This window comes from Podarcis liolepis (assembly GCF_965112155.1).
Source record: "Podarcis liolepis genome assembly, chromosome: 8".
NCBI lineage: Eukaryota > Metazoa > Chordata > Lepidosauria > Squamata > Lacertidae > Podarcis > Podarcis liolepis.
Window position 1 is genome coordinate 8,300,485 of NC_139560.1, and position 18,810 is coordinate 8,319,294.

Genomic DNA, 18,810 nt, shown 5'->3' on the forward strand with positions numbered 1-18,810 from the left:
TGACTGTGGAGGCAGAGCATAGTAGCTGTTGAACTTGTCCCATCATCATTTAAAACCATCTGATCAATGTAATAAAAAGCAACAGCAATATTATTTAATAATAACTGGAGGTTCACAAAAGCCCAGCCTTTTGTGTGTTGAGACCCAGAAACCTCCCCCCTAAATAAATTCACACAACTCAAATTTTTGGTTTTGGTTTTTGGCAGAATTTAGGCCACAACCTTATTGATTACAGAAAGTGAGCGGTTGCATAGGCTCTGGTTCGATTAGCTCCCTGCCATGCAGCTAGTGCTGACCCAGGGCGGGCTAACTCTGCCACCCAAATGTCCCCCTGGACTCAGGCACGGGCATAACCCCCTCTCAGGGGTTGACCAAACCATCGAGTCCTGGATTCCTTTATCAGAATACCCTTCACATAGGGATAGTGAAAGCGTTCTCCCATCCCTATCACCTGAACCAGAGCCTATCCACAATCTTACAAGTTGTGACGATTTGCTACGTGGCAGGCGAAACCCAAATGGCAACAGCCAGGCAGCCAAGTGGGGAAAATTCCTGCCGTGCCCCTGTCTCAACAACAGACGACACACGGTGGCATAGCAAGGTCAATCGCAAAGCCCTAAAAGTAGGGAGAGGTGGGCAGGTGTTCAGAATGCACAAGCCAAAAGAGGAAGCTCTGGGTCACATGCATGGGCATAAATAGGTCCCTCAAACTGTTTGGATCGCAACCCATTGGCCAGATTGCACCCAGCTTTGAGGGACCTACCAATCAGGTGTTGTGGCTGACCAGTAGTACCCACCCACAACACAGGGTGTCAGTTTTCCAGGTCTCACTGCAATACGTGCCCTCTTTAAGGTAGGACCCGATTTAGGGGCATGTGTGTCAACTTCTGGGGTGCTATTCCATGGCAACGCCTAACTGCATCATTTCTGATCCCACCAGGTCACATTTGAGCAAAAGCCACTGCCAGACTCTCTCTCTCTTCTAGTAACATTTTGTACAGCAGGATTAGAAACAGAAAAGCACACACCTGCCGAAAGTGAAGGCAATGCTCACAGGGGCCCCATTGCAATGCTAGCCACGTCTATCAATCTGAGCATTGCTTTCTTCCTGCCTTCTCAGGCAGGAGGTTTTTAATTAAGGGAAAGCTCTGCAGGGTCTAGTATCTCAATCTGCTTGCATATGACTGGCATTGTCTTGCAGTTGTTTTTAATCTTTGGGGGGTGTGGAGGTTCAGGAAGGCCCCCATGTTTTTGAGTTACCATCGCTGCTGTGAAAAAAAGGAAGAGCCAGGGGACCGAAGTGTGTGATGGTGTGTGTATGTGTGTGCTTGCTGTTTTTCTTCTGTTGCTGTGTTTTTCCATTAGTGGTAAATGGCTTGCCACTTTCTTCATTCACAGACCATCTGAAGCTTGGGAGGGAAGGGGGCTGTTGCTGCTGCTTATGGGTGCATCAAAAGCAAGTGGGGAGGGCAAAGACAGAGAACCCCACTCTTCCTGCTTGGTTTCTGGAAAGATGGGTTATACGGAGATGTCAGAGGGCTGCTGATAGGATTCCTGTTTCTTGAACTGAAACCATGTGGCATCAGTGAAGGTTCAGGAGGAATCTGGAAGGGTCTAGTGCAGTGGTGGCGAACCTATGGCACATGTGCCAGAGTGATCACTCAGAGACCTCTCCACCCCATGCCAGTGCAGGCATGAAATGCTCCCTAGATTGTGCTCCACCTGCAGCGGCTTGGGGGGGGGAGTTGCGTGCCCCTTCATGCCTCTGTGAGCAGGAAAGGTTTCATAGAGCGCGCATTGGAGGGAGTTGCTGTTGGTGAGCTGGAGATGCATGTTTGCTGTGCTGACGTGAGTGAGTGCAACTGTTTTTAGCTGAGTTAGTTATTTTCTGCAAGAAGCTCCAGATCCCTGCGCAATCTGACCCCAAAAAGCTCGACAACTTTGTGCAATCCTCCCCCCCAAAAAGCTCAACAATGCAGACAGAAACAGTAAATTGCCATGTTGGCACTTTGCAATAAATAAGTGGGTTTTGGGTTGCAGTTTGGGCACTCGGTCTCTAAAAATTTTGCCACCACTGGTCTGGTGGATGGGGGGTCTGTGCAGGCCCAGGAGCAGAGCTAAAGCAGGTTTCGATTGACCTGAGGACCTAGCCTAGCCAAAGACATGTTTTGGTGTTAGCTTAATGAACCATACTTAGACCGTTACCTCACCAGGAAGCTGGCTTGGCTATTCCAGGAATTTGAAAGCTTGCTTGGATTTTTACACTTGTTGAATCCATAAATTAGAAGGATCTAGCAATTAGAAGCCTTACTCCCCAGCAAAAAAACCTCATAGCAGTACTTACTCATTGATGAGATCAAGGAACATTCCATGGGGAAGTTGTGCTCAAGCCTCGAGACACACAAGAGTATACCAAAGTGAGCATTTAAGCCTTTGTTGGTGCATTTATTGACTTTCCTCACTTAGGTTGCAGGAGGTGGAGGAGGAAGGCTCTTAAAACTTGTGTGCAAGTTTTTGCATCTGATCAGCTCAGGTTTAGCAAAATTTGTCTAAATTAACTAGTACACACCCACTGACTTGCAAGATCATTGAAATACATGGGTACATGTTGTTGTTTAGTCATTTAGTCCTGTCCGACTCTTCATGACCCCATGGACCAGAGCACGCCAGGCACTTCTGTCTTCCACTGCCTCCCACAGTTTGGTCAAACTCATGCTGGTAGCTTCGAGAACACTGTCCAACCATCTCGTCCTCTGTCGTCCCCTTCTCCTTGTGCCCTCCATCTTTCCCAACATCAGGATCTTTTCCAGAGAGTCTTCTCTTCTCATGAGGTGGCCAAAGGATTGGAGCCTCAGCTTCATGATCAGTCATATTTAGGAGTTTGCTATGTCTGCCATTTGATGAAAAGAATGAAAGGCACCTGAACTTTTAATGTATCAATCAAATCAAATGTTTAAAGGCTTTATTAAAAAAAAATAGAGAAACATAATCTTGAACTATTACAATGCTGTTCCGCCTTAGAAGAGGTGGTCTTTCCTGTACAATGGAGAAGATGAGATGTCTGTTCTAAAACAGCAGCAGTCTGTTATTTTTATTACAGGGTGGGGTATTATTATTATTATTATTATTATTATTATTATTATTATTATTATTTTGCAGGGCAGGGAGATTATTCCTAATTATTTTAACTAAACAAAGAGTGCTGCCCAGATTTATTGGGGTTGAGTTTTAATCAATCAAAAGTTTTAAAATTAATTAAGTTGATTTATCAACGCAAAGTTGCAGGCCTAGAATTAATGCAGCAATTAACTTACATGCGGAGAGCTCTGCAAGGCATTCAGTATGACCTCTGTGGAAGTCCAGGCTTGAGAATTAATTCTGCAATTAATTAATTGGCAACAAGCATCACTTTGATCTTGCAGCCCATGTTTTTGGAAGGTTCATCGGAATTAGCATGCAGAGAAAGCATCCCACACAATGCCAGTATTCTCACCGAGCAAGCTGGGGTCAAGGTCGGCTTACTTCAATGACGTATATTGCTTTAAAAGCCTTGATGAAAGGGACCGGCAAAGAAGTAAAAACACCATAGCAGGGATCCCTCCCATTAAACATGGCTGGAAGCATCTCTCTGACAGCTGTATGCTAGCTCTGTTCTGGTTTGCAATAATCTCTCCTACACTGATTTAAAGCATAGAGAGCCTTTGTCATAAAGGTTTACCAGAAGCTTTAACTAAGAAAAAGGGTTTTGTGGCTGTATAAGGGTGGCGCTGTGGGTTAAACCACAGAGCCTAGGACTTGCCAATCAGAAGGTCGGCGGTTCGAATCCCTGCAACGGGGTGAGCTCCCGTTGCTCAGTCCCTGCTCCTGCCAACCTAGCAGTTCGAAAGCACGTCAAAAGTCCAAGTAGATAAATAGGTACCTCTCAGAGACAGCCGAGGAAGAACATAGACTTCATGACTAGTAGCCATTGATGTCCTTGTCTGCCATACATTTAATTAACCTTATTCCAAAGTCATCCAAGTTGGTGGCTATCTTCTGAGTGTCATAAACGTTTCCACCAACTATAAATGCGTTGGTCTTGGAATGTGCCACAAGACTCTTTTGTCCTGCAAAATAGTACCAAAGATACGGAAATGAAGTGGTGGTGAAACCAGCACATCCTGGTCCTACAATATTGGTATCTTTCCACCTCTGCCTGGAGATGTTGAAGATTGAAGCTGTGACATTTGAACTATGGCCTTCTGGAAAATAGAGACCCTTGGAGGACATGCATTATCTTGGCTGGCCCCCGTATAAATAATGTCTCTAATATGCTACCAATTATGCACCACTGGGGATCCTAGCAAAGGTATATTTGGAAGAGAAAATTACATTAGGTTCTGCGTCTCTGAAGGGAGTTAGTGTATCAAATATACACAAACACACACATATATATATGTATAATAATAATAATACAATCAAATTGCTTTTCTTTCTTTTTTGTCCTGTTAGATTAAGAGAAGAATAGATTTGGCCAGTAATGCAGTTTTACCAATGGCTCTAGAATGATGAGTTTTCAACGAAAATAAATCAGGCTGCATTGCTTGCCTTTCGAAGAGCTTATCTGCTTCATGCTTTTTATTGTCGTCACTGCGGTAGAGCAAATAAATGAGTTTTCTTTTTCTTTTTCTACTGTCCATGCTTCCATTATGATGCTTGGCTGAAGTGCTGGGGCTGAATGAGGCAGGGGCTCAGTGTCTCGTGGAATGTTCTCAAAGGAAAATTTGTTTTAGTTTTCCAGACCCACCACAAACTGGAAGCCAAAGATAGATAGAGAAAGCACCGTGCAATGTGTTTCTCACTGAGATCTTCCACTTCAGTGTTTAGATGCAGGAAATGGAGGTTCTGATGCTCCCACATATACTGTTTCCTGTACGATAGATAGATAGATAGATAGATAGATAGATAGATAGATAGATAGATAGATAGATAGTTTATGGAACTTACACCAAAAAAAGGGGTAGGTCTAAGTCAAAATCTATTTTAAAGTCTTGTTTTCACTCTGCCATCTTGCTCCCAAAGAGGTTTCGAATCTGGCATAACTTTATGCCAGTTTATCTCAAGGTGTCGTAAATTACACTGGCTCCCATAGTTTGGATTGCTGCCCCCCAAGTGTTCGATGCATTCCAAATGCATAGAAGTGCAGGGCCTGATTAAGTCTGAATCATAGAATCATAGAATCATAGAGTTGGAAGAGACCACAAGGGCCATCGAGTCCAACCCCCTGCCAAGCAGGAAACACCATCAGAGCACTCCTGACATATGGTTGTCAAGCCTCTGCTTAAAGACCTCCAAAGTAGGAGACTCCACCACACTCCTTGGCAGCAAATTCCACTGTCGAACAGCTCTTACTGTCAGGAAGTTCTTCCTAATCTTTAGGTGGAATCTTCTTTCTTGTAGTTTGGATCCATTGCTCCGTGTACGCTTGTCTGGAGCAGCAGAAAACAACCTTTCTCCCTCCTCTATGTGACATCCTTTTATATATTTGAACATGGCTATCATATCACCCCTTAACCTCCTCTTCTCCAGGCTAAACATGCCCAGCTCCCTTAACCGTTCCTCATAAGGCATCGTTTACAGGCCTTTGACCATTTTGGTTGCCCTCCTCTGGATGCCCAGGGTGTAAATCTATCTCATAGTTATTCTGTTTTTGGATTCTGTTTTGCAGGCGATTCAATTCTTTGTGCAGCCTGTGTCCACGAGAACACCGTCTACAGCAGAGTGTTTCAGATTTTGTACAGGAATGAAGAGATTGTCATCAATGAATCCATGAACTTCAGGGCCCACCTCCTTGTGGATGGTGAAAAGGTTTGTTTCTCTCAGTTTGGACTCTTGTTTCTGCCTCTTTTACACACATGCATATACACACAAAGAGTGAATCTGGTTCCACTGGTAAGGTATATTGCAGTTATTAATATTGCAGAATCTGAAGCAACTGGAAGCATGAAAATGGCAACTGCACCGCTTTCCCACACTAGGCCACTGCTGGGTCTCTTGACAACTTTTCTGTGCCTCTCTGAGACCTCTGTCTCTCTATGCCAGGGATAGGCAACCTAAGGCCCAGGGGCCGGATGCGGCCCAATCGCCTTCTCAACCCCGTCCCCGGACAGTCCAGGAATCAGCCTGTTTTTACATGAGTAGAATGTGTGCTTTTGTTTAAAATGCATCTCTGGGTTATTTGTGGGCCATAGGAATTTGTTCATTTTTTCCTCCAAAATATAGTCCGGCCCACCACATGGTCTGAGGGACGGTGGAGTGGCCCATGGCTGAAAAAGGTTGCTGACCCCTGCTCTATGCCATTCTTCAAGTTGCCAGTCAGTTGGCTCTCTGGTACAGTCAAACCTCGGTTCCCAAACGCCTCAATTTTGGAATGTTTTGGCTCCCAAACACCGAAAACCCAGAAGTCAATGTTCCTGTTTTTGAACGTTTTTTGAAGCCAAACGTCCAACATGACTTCCCCTTGAGTGCAGGAAGCTCCTGCAGCCAATTGGAAGCTGCGCCTCGGTTGTCAAACATTTTGGAAGCCAAATGGACTGCCGAAATGAATTATTTTCAACAACCAAGATTTGACTGTACTTGTGTTTCCTGAGTCGCACTTCAGCAGGAATGCTGATAGATACTTGCTGATGGGAGCTGAGCATCTTACGCGTCTGAGGTAAATTCATGCTGATTTAGCAGAGCCCCTTGATAGAACTGTCACACTCACGCTGCATTTCATCACACTGGTTCTCAGAACACACACACACAATTTCCTATGTGTTATGAGGCCTTGCTTGTAATGACAGTTCTCTTTTTCAATAACCTCTACAGGTGGAAGAGGCACTCAGAGAAGCAGACTTTCAACTCAAGCTGGACTTGCATTTTACGGACAGTGAGCAACAGTGAGCACTTTTTGCTTTCCTAAGGCAAACTAATCATTGTGGATTCTGATGCAAACTGGCCCAAATCAGGACTAACCCGCAGATAGAAATGTAGCTGTCCTTTGAATTCCCTCCGAAGGTTGCCACTCTGTCATTAGCTACAAACAAACCAATACATGTGAAAAGGATCTAGGAGCCTTGGTTGACCACAAACTTGACATGAGCCAACAGTGTGACGCAGCAGCTAAAAAAGCCAATGCAATTCTGGGCTGCATCAATAGGAGTATAGCATCTAGATCAAGGGAAGTAATAGTGCCACTGTATTCTGCTCTGGTCAGACCTCACCTGGAGTACTGTGTCCAGTTCTGGGCACCACAATTCAAGGAGGACACTGACAAACTGGAACGTGTCCAGAGGAGGGCAACCAAAATGGTCAAAGGCCTGGAAACGATGCCTTATGAGGAACGGCTAAGGGAGCTGGGCATGTTTAGCCTGGAGAAGAGGAGGTTAAGGGGTGATATGATAGCCATGTTCAAATATATAAAAGGATGTCACATAGAGGAGGGAAAAAGGTTGTTTTCTGCTGCTCCAGAGAAGTGGACACGGAGCAATGGATCCAAACTACAAGAAAGAAGATTCCACCTAAACATTAGGAAGAACTTCCTGACAGTAAGAGCTGTTCGACAGTGGAATTTGCTGCCAAGGAGTGTGGTGGAGTCTCCTACTTTGGAGGTCTTTAAGCAGAGGCTTGACAACCATATGTCAGGAGTGCTCTGATGGTGTTTCCTGCTTGGCAGGGGGTTGGACTTGATGGCCCTTGTGGTCTCTTCCAACTCTATGATTCTATGATTCAATAAACAAAAAACATGCATACGGTGGCCCTGGGTGGCCACGACACCCACTCTGTGTGATCTGCCTTGTGGCTGCAGTCAGTGATTTCAGCTCAGCTGTGGCGACAGTTCCCCAGCAGTGATTTCAGCTTGTGGAGGCTAGCCAGGGCTACATACCTAGCCTAGCATCCCACGTTCATCACTAGTGAAGGGTAGGTGGGTTCCCACGAGGCAAGACACAGTGATAGCAGCAAGAACCTTTATTGAACCAACAGAACTGGGCAACAAGGGCAAAACAACTGCATATATATATTTCTGAAGGCCTAGGCCACTCCCATTCCCAACGTGATTGGCTGTCTAAACTTCCAAGCTGCGAATCATGACTCAGAGTTCGAGGGCCAATGACAGAGGCCCAAATCCTGAAATGTTCTGTGATTGGATATCACGTATCGAATCAGAACACAGGAACTCAGAATCCTTAGTCCAGACTCAAGCTCAGGCAAACACAGACCGGTGAATACATAACAGGAAGATAGGTTTTTAAAAAATGTTTTGAGATAAAATACATTTAGACTTTGATGTTTTGCGATAAAAGATATTCAGAATAGTATTTAAAAGTGAGTTTTCATGATTTTATTCATTTTTTTAAAAAAAAATAATCATGTGAAAATGCCAAAGAAATTGCTAGTGTCATCTAGTATTCGGGGGTCACCAACATGACACCCATGGAGTCTTCCTTGGCACCTACTTGGCACCTATTTGCTTGGAAGAAGCAAATAGAATAAATAAGAGTGTTGTGGCATTTCTGAGATGCTTGTGGCAGCTTCAATGTTTTGCAAATGTACCTTCAGCTCCAAAACTTTGGGAGCTCCAGATCTCAATAGCCATTTCCCGCACCATTCATCTAAACCTCCCTCTTTTATAGAGCAAACCTAAGCCTGAGAAGTTCCCTAGAATTCATCCCTAGTAAGTGTGTTTAGGGTTGCATTCCTAGACTTTCAAAAGTTAAACTTCCCTACAGAGGGTCTGCCACCTTTAGTGCTGCTATGTCCATTGCTCAGATAGATTGTAGGACATGGAATCACATGAGGAAAAACATTTCCGCTTCCCTGAATTGAAGGTAGATTTCTTCCCCCTCCCCCCACTGAAAATTGTGGGTCCCAGAAGGCTAGATTTGAAAGTGGGTGGTATTCAGCCCCACTCCTATTCCTGGACTCCCCAGTTATTGATGGTCTTACTGTTATTTCTTAATTATTGTGTTTTCTGGTTTAAAATGTATTCTGTTTACACATTGTTCTTATATAGTCTTTTATTGTGCTGATTTCCTATTTGAGATTTTATGTGCTGGCTTTTTCTAACACCTTTTGTGGCTTTATTGTCATATTTTTATTTTGTTTTTGCCTGATGCCAGGATAATTTATTTCATGAAGAATCTCATAAACACAATAAAGAGATAATATTGCTTGAAGCTGCCTTAGAAGCCAGAGATGTTTTTTTTATTTATTTTATTTCTCTTTTTAAGTCACTTTGTGTTGCTCTGGGTTAAGATAAAGAAACTAACTCGTAATGATGAAGATGGTTTAATCTAAGCAATCATGTAGTTTCCCCAAGGATTACTGAATGTATCAACTATTCTATAACGGGCTATCTTGAGAAAATAGAATTTACTAAGGCTCCCTGCACCACACATGCCATGGCGGTCATAATCCTTGCTTCTAACATTATGTTCTACGTATGTTCCACCCATGTTCTACCTTCACTGTCAGAAGCATTCTGTCTCCTAATACCAGTTGCTGGTAATCTCAGATGGACAGAGAGTTGTTCCACTCATGTTAAGCTTTCAGGCTTCTTACAGGTATTTTTTGGGCCACTGTGAACAAAGGATGCTGGACTAGACAGGTCTTGGCTGGATCCAGTAAACTCATGTTAAGTCCCGTATGACGGCAAATCTGGGCTACCCAACACCAACTGGCCTCAAAGGTTCCCATGATGCCATAATTTGAACGTTCGTCAATGGACCACAGAGATTTTTTAAAAGTCCCTCAGTGAAATATCTGTAGCTGATGTTCCACAAAATCCCTCTTTAGAAGATTCAGCAGGCTTTCCAAAAGTCATGTTTCAAACTTTGAACTTCACACCCCCAATTTAACATTTCTATTCAGTTAGGAATAAGAGGGAAGATTCCAATAGTGAGAACAGGATCATAAATCTTCTTACCATTATTATTATTATTATTATTAAGATGAGGAAATGTGAGCTTCTGTGACATCATTGGTACCAAATGAATGGGGTATATTTTTTATTGCACTGGGCACTCAGATGTTTAGACACACATTCTCCTGAACAGCACGGACATGGGAATAAAATTGATTTTCCTTTTTTGTCCTAGCTCTTCCTTCACCTCTTACACAGCCTTCTCAAAAGTCTTAATGGCTTGTGTCAGCAGCTTCCCCTAAAATGAAAAAAGCAGATTTAAGCCCAATCACTGGCTCTTTTTTTTTTTTTTTAAGGATCTGTGAATGGTGCAATGCAAGTCACTTTGGGTTTTTCGCAGCAATGTCATAATATTGACACTGCTGCTACAAGTACAATTAAGAGCTAAGCACCAGCCTTGTAAATGCTCCTCGTTGCCAAGTGAATTGCTGCCAAGTGATAAAAATTCCACTCACACCATTGTCTCTGGGGCTGCATCCATGCAGCAGATTGAGCCAGCAGAAGGCTCTTCTCAATTAGCTACCAGGCTAAGTTGAAGGTGGTAGTACAAAGCCCTGTACAGTTTGCATTGGGATACCTTGAAGACCAGCTTATTCCTTATTGTTGTTGTTGTTTAGTCGTGTCCGACTCTTCGTGACCCCCATGGAGCACGCCAGGCACTCCTGTCTTCCACTGCCTCCCGCAGCTTGGTCAAACTCATGTTCATAGCTTTGAGAACACTATCCAACCATCTCGTCCTCTGTCGTCCCCTTCTCCTTGTGCCCTCCATCTTTCCCAACATCAGGGTCTTTTCAAGGGAGTCTTCTCATGAGGTGGCTAAAGTACTGGAGCCTCAGCTTCATGATCTGTCCTTCCAGTGAGCACTCAGGGCTGATTTCCTTCAGAATGGATAGGTTTGATCTTCTTGCAGTCCATGGGATTCTCAAGAGTCTCCTCCAGCACCAGAATTCAAAAGCATCCATTATTCGTCAATCAGCCTTCTTTCTTTATGGTCCAGCTCTCACTTCCATACATCACTACTGGGAAAACCATAGCTTTAACTATACAGATCTCTGTCAGCAAGGTGATGTCTCTCTTATTCCTTATAGTCCCAACCAATCACTGTGCTCCGTAGGAGAGAGCCTCCTGCGGCTACCATCTCATCAGAAAGTCCATTCCACCCAATGTGAGAACAGGGCTTTTATTGTGGTGGCACCTATGCTTTGGAACAACCACCCTCTCCAGTACACATCAGGAAGCTGTCATCTCTGTTGATTTGTACTGCATTTCTTAAAAAAAGAGTTTTGTTTTATTGCTTGTGCATTTACTGCCCGGGGCTCCATTGGGAGGAAGCGGGTTATTAAATAAATAAATAAGCAAATGCAATTATTTTAACTGTTTTTTTCTATATTTATTTCTTTCAAAGGTGTTTTATATGCAATTGTTTTAACTTTTATTGTAGATAGACAGACAGATAGATGTGCAACAGTGCTTTATACACTTTTCTTCCCTTGAGAAGGCAATTGGAGATCCTTCATGCAAAGCCGTCCATACATGAAATTGTTATTAACAACAATGACTGTTGCTTCTCCTTCCAGGTTGAGAGATGTCACGACAATCCCCGTGATCAGCAGCCGCACTTTGGGGCTCCACTTCCACCCGGGGCGAGGGTTGCATCATCATGTGCCCGTCATGTTTGACTACTTCCACTTGTCAGCCATCTCTGTTACTCTGCACGCCTCTCTGGTGGCTTTGCACCAGCCCCTGATCAGGTGAGAGATACAGGGTTCTTCTTGTTTTCATTTTCCGTATGTGTATTTCATGATCTTTTACTATGAGAGGTCAATTGTTCATATCTCATGTTATGTACTGAGCTTGGATCCTAGAACAATAGGCAGGTAGGAACCTAGAAGGCAGCAACCTGATTGGTCTGCAGGAGCCGCCCAATCCGGCTCCAGGAGGAAGTGAATCAGAAACCTGATTGGCCTGCAGGAACATTCCAATCAGGCTCCAGGAGGGGAGTTGAATCAGCCAATCACACGGGACCCATTCTGTAAATAATGTATATATAGCCAGATGTTTTTGGGGAAAGCACTCACTCACTGTTTACCATGAGCTGAAATAAAGAGCATGAAATCAACACTCAACTCTGAATATATTTCATCTCATTTGCTTTTTTAAAAAATGTATACATAAAATAAAAACAATGCCAGCAACAGAACAACTAAAAATACAGAGACTTGGCAGAGTTATTACTATTATTTATTAAATTTGTATATCCTGCGTATAGGCAGCCCTATGTATAATGTGCTGCAGTAATCTAACCACAGTGGCTGACCAAGAATTGCCTTTTATAATCAGCTATGTGGTGATGGCACTATCCAGACTGGGAAATGGACAGCAATCTGTTCTATTTTAGGGTTGGCATGTTTCTAGAAGTAAAATTCAAAAGCAATCAACCTCAAAATCCCAGACACTATTTTCCCTGGTAATATCCTGGACATGTCCAGAAATTACAGACATACAGCAACCCCATCTTATTTAAGTCCAGTAGTTGGATGTGGTTTTACCAAGCACTTTGCCATCCTATGGACCTATCATGGAGTAGGCCCATAAAGAAGCACCTTAGATGATGACTGAAGGGTCCAGGTCAGTTCACATGGGAGGTTCTTCTGTGGTCCAGCTCAAGACATTTTGTAGCCTAAGGCGAAGGTGACCATGGTGTCCCCTCCCTTCCGTGCTCAGAATCTTGACAGGGCTAACTCTTACTTCCACACTAATCATGTAAGAATCGTCCTCCACAAAGAGGAGCAGGCTAGCTTAGGGGCCATGTAACGCACTCCTACCTGCTGGTCCCTATCCTCAGCACACAATGCTTGAGGCAGTGGCCTCACCCTGTCTATTGGTAGGGCTGGTAAAGAAAGAAATAAAATTAAAGCGGATCCTGCAAGCCTCAAGTCTGCCTGCCTGTGATCTAATGTTTCCTTATTGTCTCTTGCCTGCTCACACACAGACTTGTTGTTTTTAATATTTGATCTAAATCTAGCTTCCCCCCCTAATTTGTAACCACTGTCTGTTGTCTTACCCTGAGCAAAGAGGGAGAACAGTAATCTCTTTGCTTCTTTCTGAACTCCTTTAACAATTGCCATATGTTGTTGATGACAAAGAGAGAAGAAAAGCTTACCTATTCCTGGAAAACTTGTTTGCTGCTACTGATCCTGTTAGCGGAGAATTTTTAACAAGCTTTGAAAAAGCCTGAAGGCTTCCCAGAGCACCACAGACTGAGGTGAACCTTTGCTATGTCTCCCAGCTCTCCAAGAACTGTCGTTTTAAAATAGCAACACAGGGATATTTTTTAAAATGTATTTTTAGTGCAGAGAGGAAAGGATGGGTGAGAAAACTTTGAAATGTGTAATACTGTTGTTCCATATAGATATAGGTATTCAATTTTTTTCTTTTTTGTTTAGCTTTGCCCGTCCAGGGAAGGGCTCGTGGCTTGGTAAAAACAGCTTGGAAACAGGACCAGATCTGACGGGGATGTCGCTGGAAAACCTGGTGTTTGGAGCCGGTTACTGCAAACCTGTTGCTTCTGAGGTAGGGGACAGTTCTTGTTCGTGGTGACATTAGATGCACAGTGTAAAGGGATGGAGATGGGCCTTCCTTAGGCAGGATCACCAGGCTGATAAGAGAGAGGTGAGTTTATATGATCCCTACTCCCACCGATAAAATCTGTGGTGAATTTTGCCCACTGGGAATGGAAGTGCAGACAGCAAGGAGAATATCTGCAGGTAGAGGCAGAGCCAACTGCTTCTAGACTTGCCTGCAACTCCCTCTTCGCTGCTGAATTCTATACGGGCAACATTGAGGTTACGGAAGAGGAAACTGGCCTTCTAAGGCAGAAAACTGTTTACAAAATCCTTCCCTTGTAACCATTTTGTCAAAAAAGGACCGATAATGCCAAATGTTACTCGAGGAAACAACAGCGGTATTAATATATTCCTAGTCATGCTTCTTTAAACTCCTACTCTGTTGGGGTGGTGTTGTCGATCCCGTCTGTTATACAAAGTGCTCATCCCTTAACGAAGAAGAAGAAGAAGAAGAAGAAGAAGAAGAAGAAGAAGAAGAAGAAGAAGAAGAGGAGGAGTTTGGATTTGATATCCCGCTTTATCACTACCCGATGGAGTCTCAAAGCAGCTAACAATCTCCTTTCCCTTCCTCCCCCACAACAAACACTCTGTGAGGTGAGTGGGACTGAGAGATTTCAGAGAAGTGTGACTAGCCCAAGGTCACCCAGCAGCTGCATGTGGAGGAGTGGGGAAGCAAACCCGGTTCCCCAGATTACGAGACTACCGCTCTTAACCACTACACCACACTGGCTACACTGAAACCGTCTACAGAGGAGCAGATCTGAGACGCCAGTTTCTCAAATCCCAAAAAGTAGAAGAAACAGAGCATGCAGATACTTTACTTACCTTGCCTTTAGTACTGACTAGCAAGGGAAAAGGCAGTGTTTTATGGAGCAAAATACTCTTCCCGTATCATCAGAACAGTGGTGCTATTTTGAACAGTGACAGCATTCAAGGGTGGAAAATTTCCTCCAAATACGAATGTGGAATCCCAGAATTGTAGAATTGAAAGGGACCCAAAGTTTCAACTCCTAGTTAGGTGTTCCATTATTGCCCCTTTTCCTGTCTTGGCTGCAGCTCCCTCCTTGCATTCTTTCATCCAGCTGTTGGCAACCTAAGGCCCATGGGCCACAACTGGCCCATGCAGGTTGTTTAACCGGCCCATGGACCCCCGCTGCCCGCTCAGGGACCCCCACCGGCCACTCGGTCGGCTCCCATGTGCTGTGCTAAACTGGCGCAGAGCAGAGTGGGGACCGCCTTCCGTGACGCTGGCCTTCTTCGCACGCCTCCTCCGCACCGGAAGGAGCACCGGAAATAGCGTTTGCGCATGCGTGCGCGCACTCTGGCCCACTGCGACGTCTGCGGGACCGTGAACCGGCCCAAGCCACAAAAACTTTGCCGGCCCCTGCTGTAGTCTGTTATCACCAGATTGGGCACTGCTTTCCTTTTGTGTGAAAACAGAGGCAAAGTAGGTGTTGCGTGGTTCCATCTTGTCTTCGTCGTAGCATTTCTCTGCCTTCTTCACGCAGAGGTCCTGCAACTTGCTTGGTCTTCCTGTTGCTTCAAACATAGCTGATGAACAGGTCAGCTATGCCAGATCAATTTTGATTTCCCCCAGTTTCCATTGCTTATTCGTTTGATTTCCTTTCAAGCGCACAGCTGAGAGCGCTCCAGCGATGATCTGTTTTGTTTTTCAGCTTGCTGAGACAGTGTCGATTACAGAGATAATTGAGATAATGAGCTTGTTTATCAACAGTAGATAGCTTGCTTGGTTAATGTTTATTGCATCTTTTCTTTCCCCCATTTTATGAGCTTAGGAGAAAGTGGTTCTAAATGCAGTTTGCTGACTTTGGAGATAGCAATGAAGAGAGAGTCAATGTGGAAGAGAAGTCCATGCAGCCCACGATTTAAAGCAAGCTGTCCAAATTCTCAGTTCCCTGCCTTATATATGGGTTGGAAATCAATGAACACATGGGGTTGTCGCCAACTAAGTTCTACTCAAAATAGACCCAGCGAAATTAATTGACCTAATTTAATCATATTCATTAATTCCATTGGGTCTACTCTGAGTAGGACGCGCACTGGACACCACCCTCAGATTGCACAGAGAACTGTATGATGCATACAAAATTCTATACGTATTTTTTAAACAACAACAAACAAACAAACAAACAAACAAACAAACAAACATGGGCTTGCAAAGCCACACAACCAAGCTGAATGGGATCAGGATCCAGCCTACGTTCCCCCTTTCTGCTCCCTCCCCTGCCACTTCCCCAGAATGCTCCTTTTGGGGGAGTTACAGCCACATTCAACTGAGCTCAACTGAGCTGGTATGAGAAATATTCCCTGGCATATTCAGCTGCATTGGTGTTCGGGACTTAACACCAGCTGAGCATGTCCGAGCTGGGAATCAGCTAGTTGAGCCAGAGAACCTTTATATTGTAAATTGCCCGGTGGTCCTCAGATGAAGGTCAGTATAGAAATTTAATAAACAAATACAGTAGTACCTCGGGTTACATATGCTTCAGGTTACATACGCTTCAGGTTACAGACTCGCTAACCCAGAAATAGTGCTTCAGGTTAAGAACTTTGCTTCAGGATGAGAACAGACATTGTGCTCCGGCGGCGTGGCAGCAGCAGGAGGCCCCATTAGCTAAAGTGGTGCTTCAGGTTAAGAACAGTTTCAGGTTAAGAACGGACCTCCGGAACGAATTAAGTACTTAACCCGAGGTACCACTGTAATGAGGGATGCGGGTGGCGCTGTGGGTCAAACCACAGAGCCTAGGACTTGCCGATCAGAAGGTCGGCGGTTCGAATCCCTGTGATGGCGTGAGCTCCCGTTGCTCGGTCCCTGCTCCTGCCAACCTAGCAGTTCGAAAGCACATCAAAGTGCAAGTAGATAAATAGGTACCACTCTGGCGGGAAGGCAAACGGCGTTTCCGTGTGCTGCTCTGTTCGCCAGAAGTGGCTTAGTCATGCTGGCCACATGACCCGGAAGCTGTACACCAGCTCCCTCAGCCAATAAAGCGAGAGTCGGTCACGACTGGACCTAATGGTCAGGGGTCCCTTTACCTTTACTTACCACTGTAATAAAACAAATAATCCTAAACTGCTCGTCTTGCCATACGATTGCCTGCAACATGTTTTATATTATTACCACCTAAAATTCTGAAGTACATTACCATCCTTTTGAAAAAAAAAGAATAATGGGAAATGTAGCTTATTCCTCACAGAGCCCCCTTAACAAACTACAGGTCCTTTGGAGGGATGTACTTTAAATGTGCTTTAAATCTATGGTGTGTGGGAAGCCTGAGATGCATTACTCATTCTGCGTCACAAAACTGTTTATTTTAACACCCTCTGTTGTGTTTTGGGTCAGTTGAGGGTAATGTGCTTGAAGAAGCTTCTATTTTTCTGTAGAACATTCTGCAGGCACTTTGTTGTTGTAGACATGTTGTAGATATATACACCTGGAATCTATCCCATAGGGAGATAGTTCCTTTGTCCTTTCTTGGCTGGAAGCCAAGAGGACAACTCAGGCTGATGCTTCTTCGAGCAAAGCAAAATGGAGAAGAGAGAGATGTGGTGGCCAGTCCTGTGCTTTTGTTACCTGCACAGGTAAAGTCACGCAGACCTCTGGTCACATGTTGAGGAAGTTTGTCTCAGTACAGGAGGAAACAGGAAGTTTATCTACTGGCTGGACAAACATCCCTCTTCATGTCTAAACATGTCCACTCTAGGAATGTTGTATTTGACTGCTCTGTGTTTCACACCCCACACTCATCTCATCCATCTCTACATTTAAAGCCTTCTTATACCACTTTTAAAGTCATGGCTTCCCTTAAATAATCCTGGGAAATGAAGTTTTGGGTTTTTTTAAGGGTACCTACAAGTCCCAAGATCCTTAACAAACTACATAAGGATTTTGTTTAAGTTGGCACCCCTAGCTCCAGATATGCTGGTGGGGGTCCGAACTATGGCGGCCAAGAGGGCCAAAATGGAGCCCGGCACGCTTTCGCTACGCACGCAGCTCCCTGTGCCGATTACGGAAACGTCCTCCTGCCTCTTTGGCCGGTTTAGCAGAGCGAATACAGCGGTCAGAAGCGATTGCAGTGTGTGGGTAATAAATCAGAACACACACAAGGCGTTCTCTTATCTTCTTCAGCCTTTAATCGTGTAGCATAACATCGTAAATCTCACCTGGCGAAAGCTCGCACATCTTTCCTCTCGCAGAGCGTACGAGAATGAATACACACAGAGAAAGCCACTCCCGTATGTGTATTGCAGCCACGCCTCAAGATGTGAGACGTCATTCAGAACACTTAACCCTGTAAGTTCTGAAACCCTTAACACGAACTGCCCCAACACACCCACACCCCCACACCAGCCCCTTCTGACAACAACCAGCCACCAGTTTCTGGAAGGCCCACGGCTGGAATTTCAGCTGCAGCTGGGCTGCAGAAGCCGATGGGAATGCGAGGTTGGATTAAAAATGTAAAAGAAGAACCAAGCAATGGCACCCGGATAGGATACCAGACAGCATGGGAGCCTAGGGTCCGAGGTCCCATCTCCCCCCCCCATAAAATATTTGAGAGGGAGCCCCCGCCCAAGTTACCATTCAAATAGTGTGTGTGGACCATGTCATGTGATTGATTATGTAGGGCAGGGCTTAACCCCCCCCCCACACACATTTTATTCAAGTTGGGATCCCTGCCAGAGAGGGAAATACAGAGATCTCGGGAGAAACAGATGTTGATGGTTAAAAACATGCACGTGTGTGCAAAATAATAATAATAAAACAAACAAACTACATAAGGGGGGGGGGACATTAAAAAACATTCCATACAAACAACACAGAAAGTAAGACGGGACATGGGTTGAGAGATCAAGGAAATGCCCTGTGTAAATCATAGAAACATCAACTTCCGCATAGCGTTGGAAAGGATCCCAAAGGTCATTTAGCTCAGCTCTGTGCAATGCAGGAATAAGCGTGTAGCCCCAAAGACTTGTCCCAAGTGGAACTTGTGGGAATGTTCAGGGATGCAGGAGAGGATATATTGTCTGATTATATCCTTATCCAACTTGTGTTAACAAGTTCCACAATTTCAGCAGAGTAACATTCCCCTTTATTTTAAGCTTTGCAACGGATGCGTTTGCTCAGGCTCGCTAAAGCCTCTATAAGAACTGTTCTGGTATTTTCCCATTATTCCCTCATAAAATCTAAGAGACGACACAGTCTTTTACAAAAGTATAAAAAGA

General features: G+C 44.4%; 1 protein-coding gene across 1 annotated transcript in view; it reads left to right on the top strand.

The window, feature by feature from the left end:
- The window catches only part of FAM135B (family with sequence similarity 135 member B), a 140,687-nt gene that overhangs the window by 74,034 nt on the left and 47,843 nt on the right, over positions 1–18,810 (top strand). Inside the window, exons 4-7 of the mRNA XM_083516510.1 lie at positions 5,708–5,847; positions 6,850–6,920; positions 11,521–11,694; positions 13,390–13,516. Coding sequence (XP_083372636.1) covers positions 5,708–5,847; positions 6,850–6,920; positions 11,521–11,694; positions 13,390–13,516 — 512 coding nt within the window. The remainder of the gene's footprint in view (positions 1–5,707; positions 5,848–6,849; positions 6,921–11,520; positions 11,695–13,389; positions 13,517–18,810) is intronic.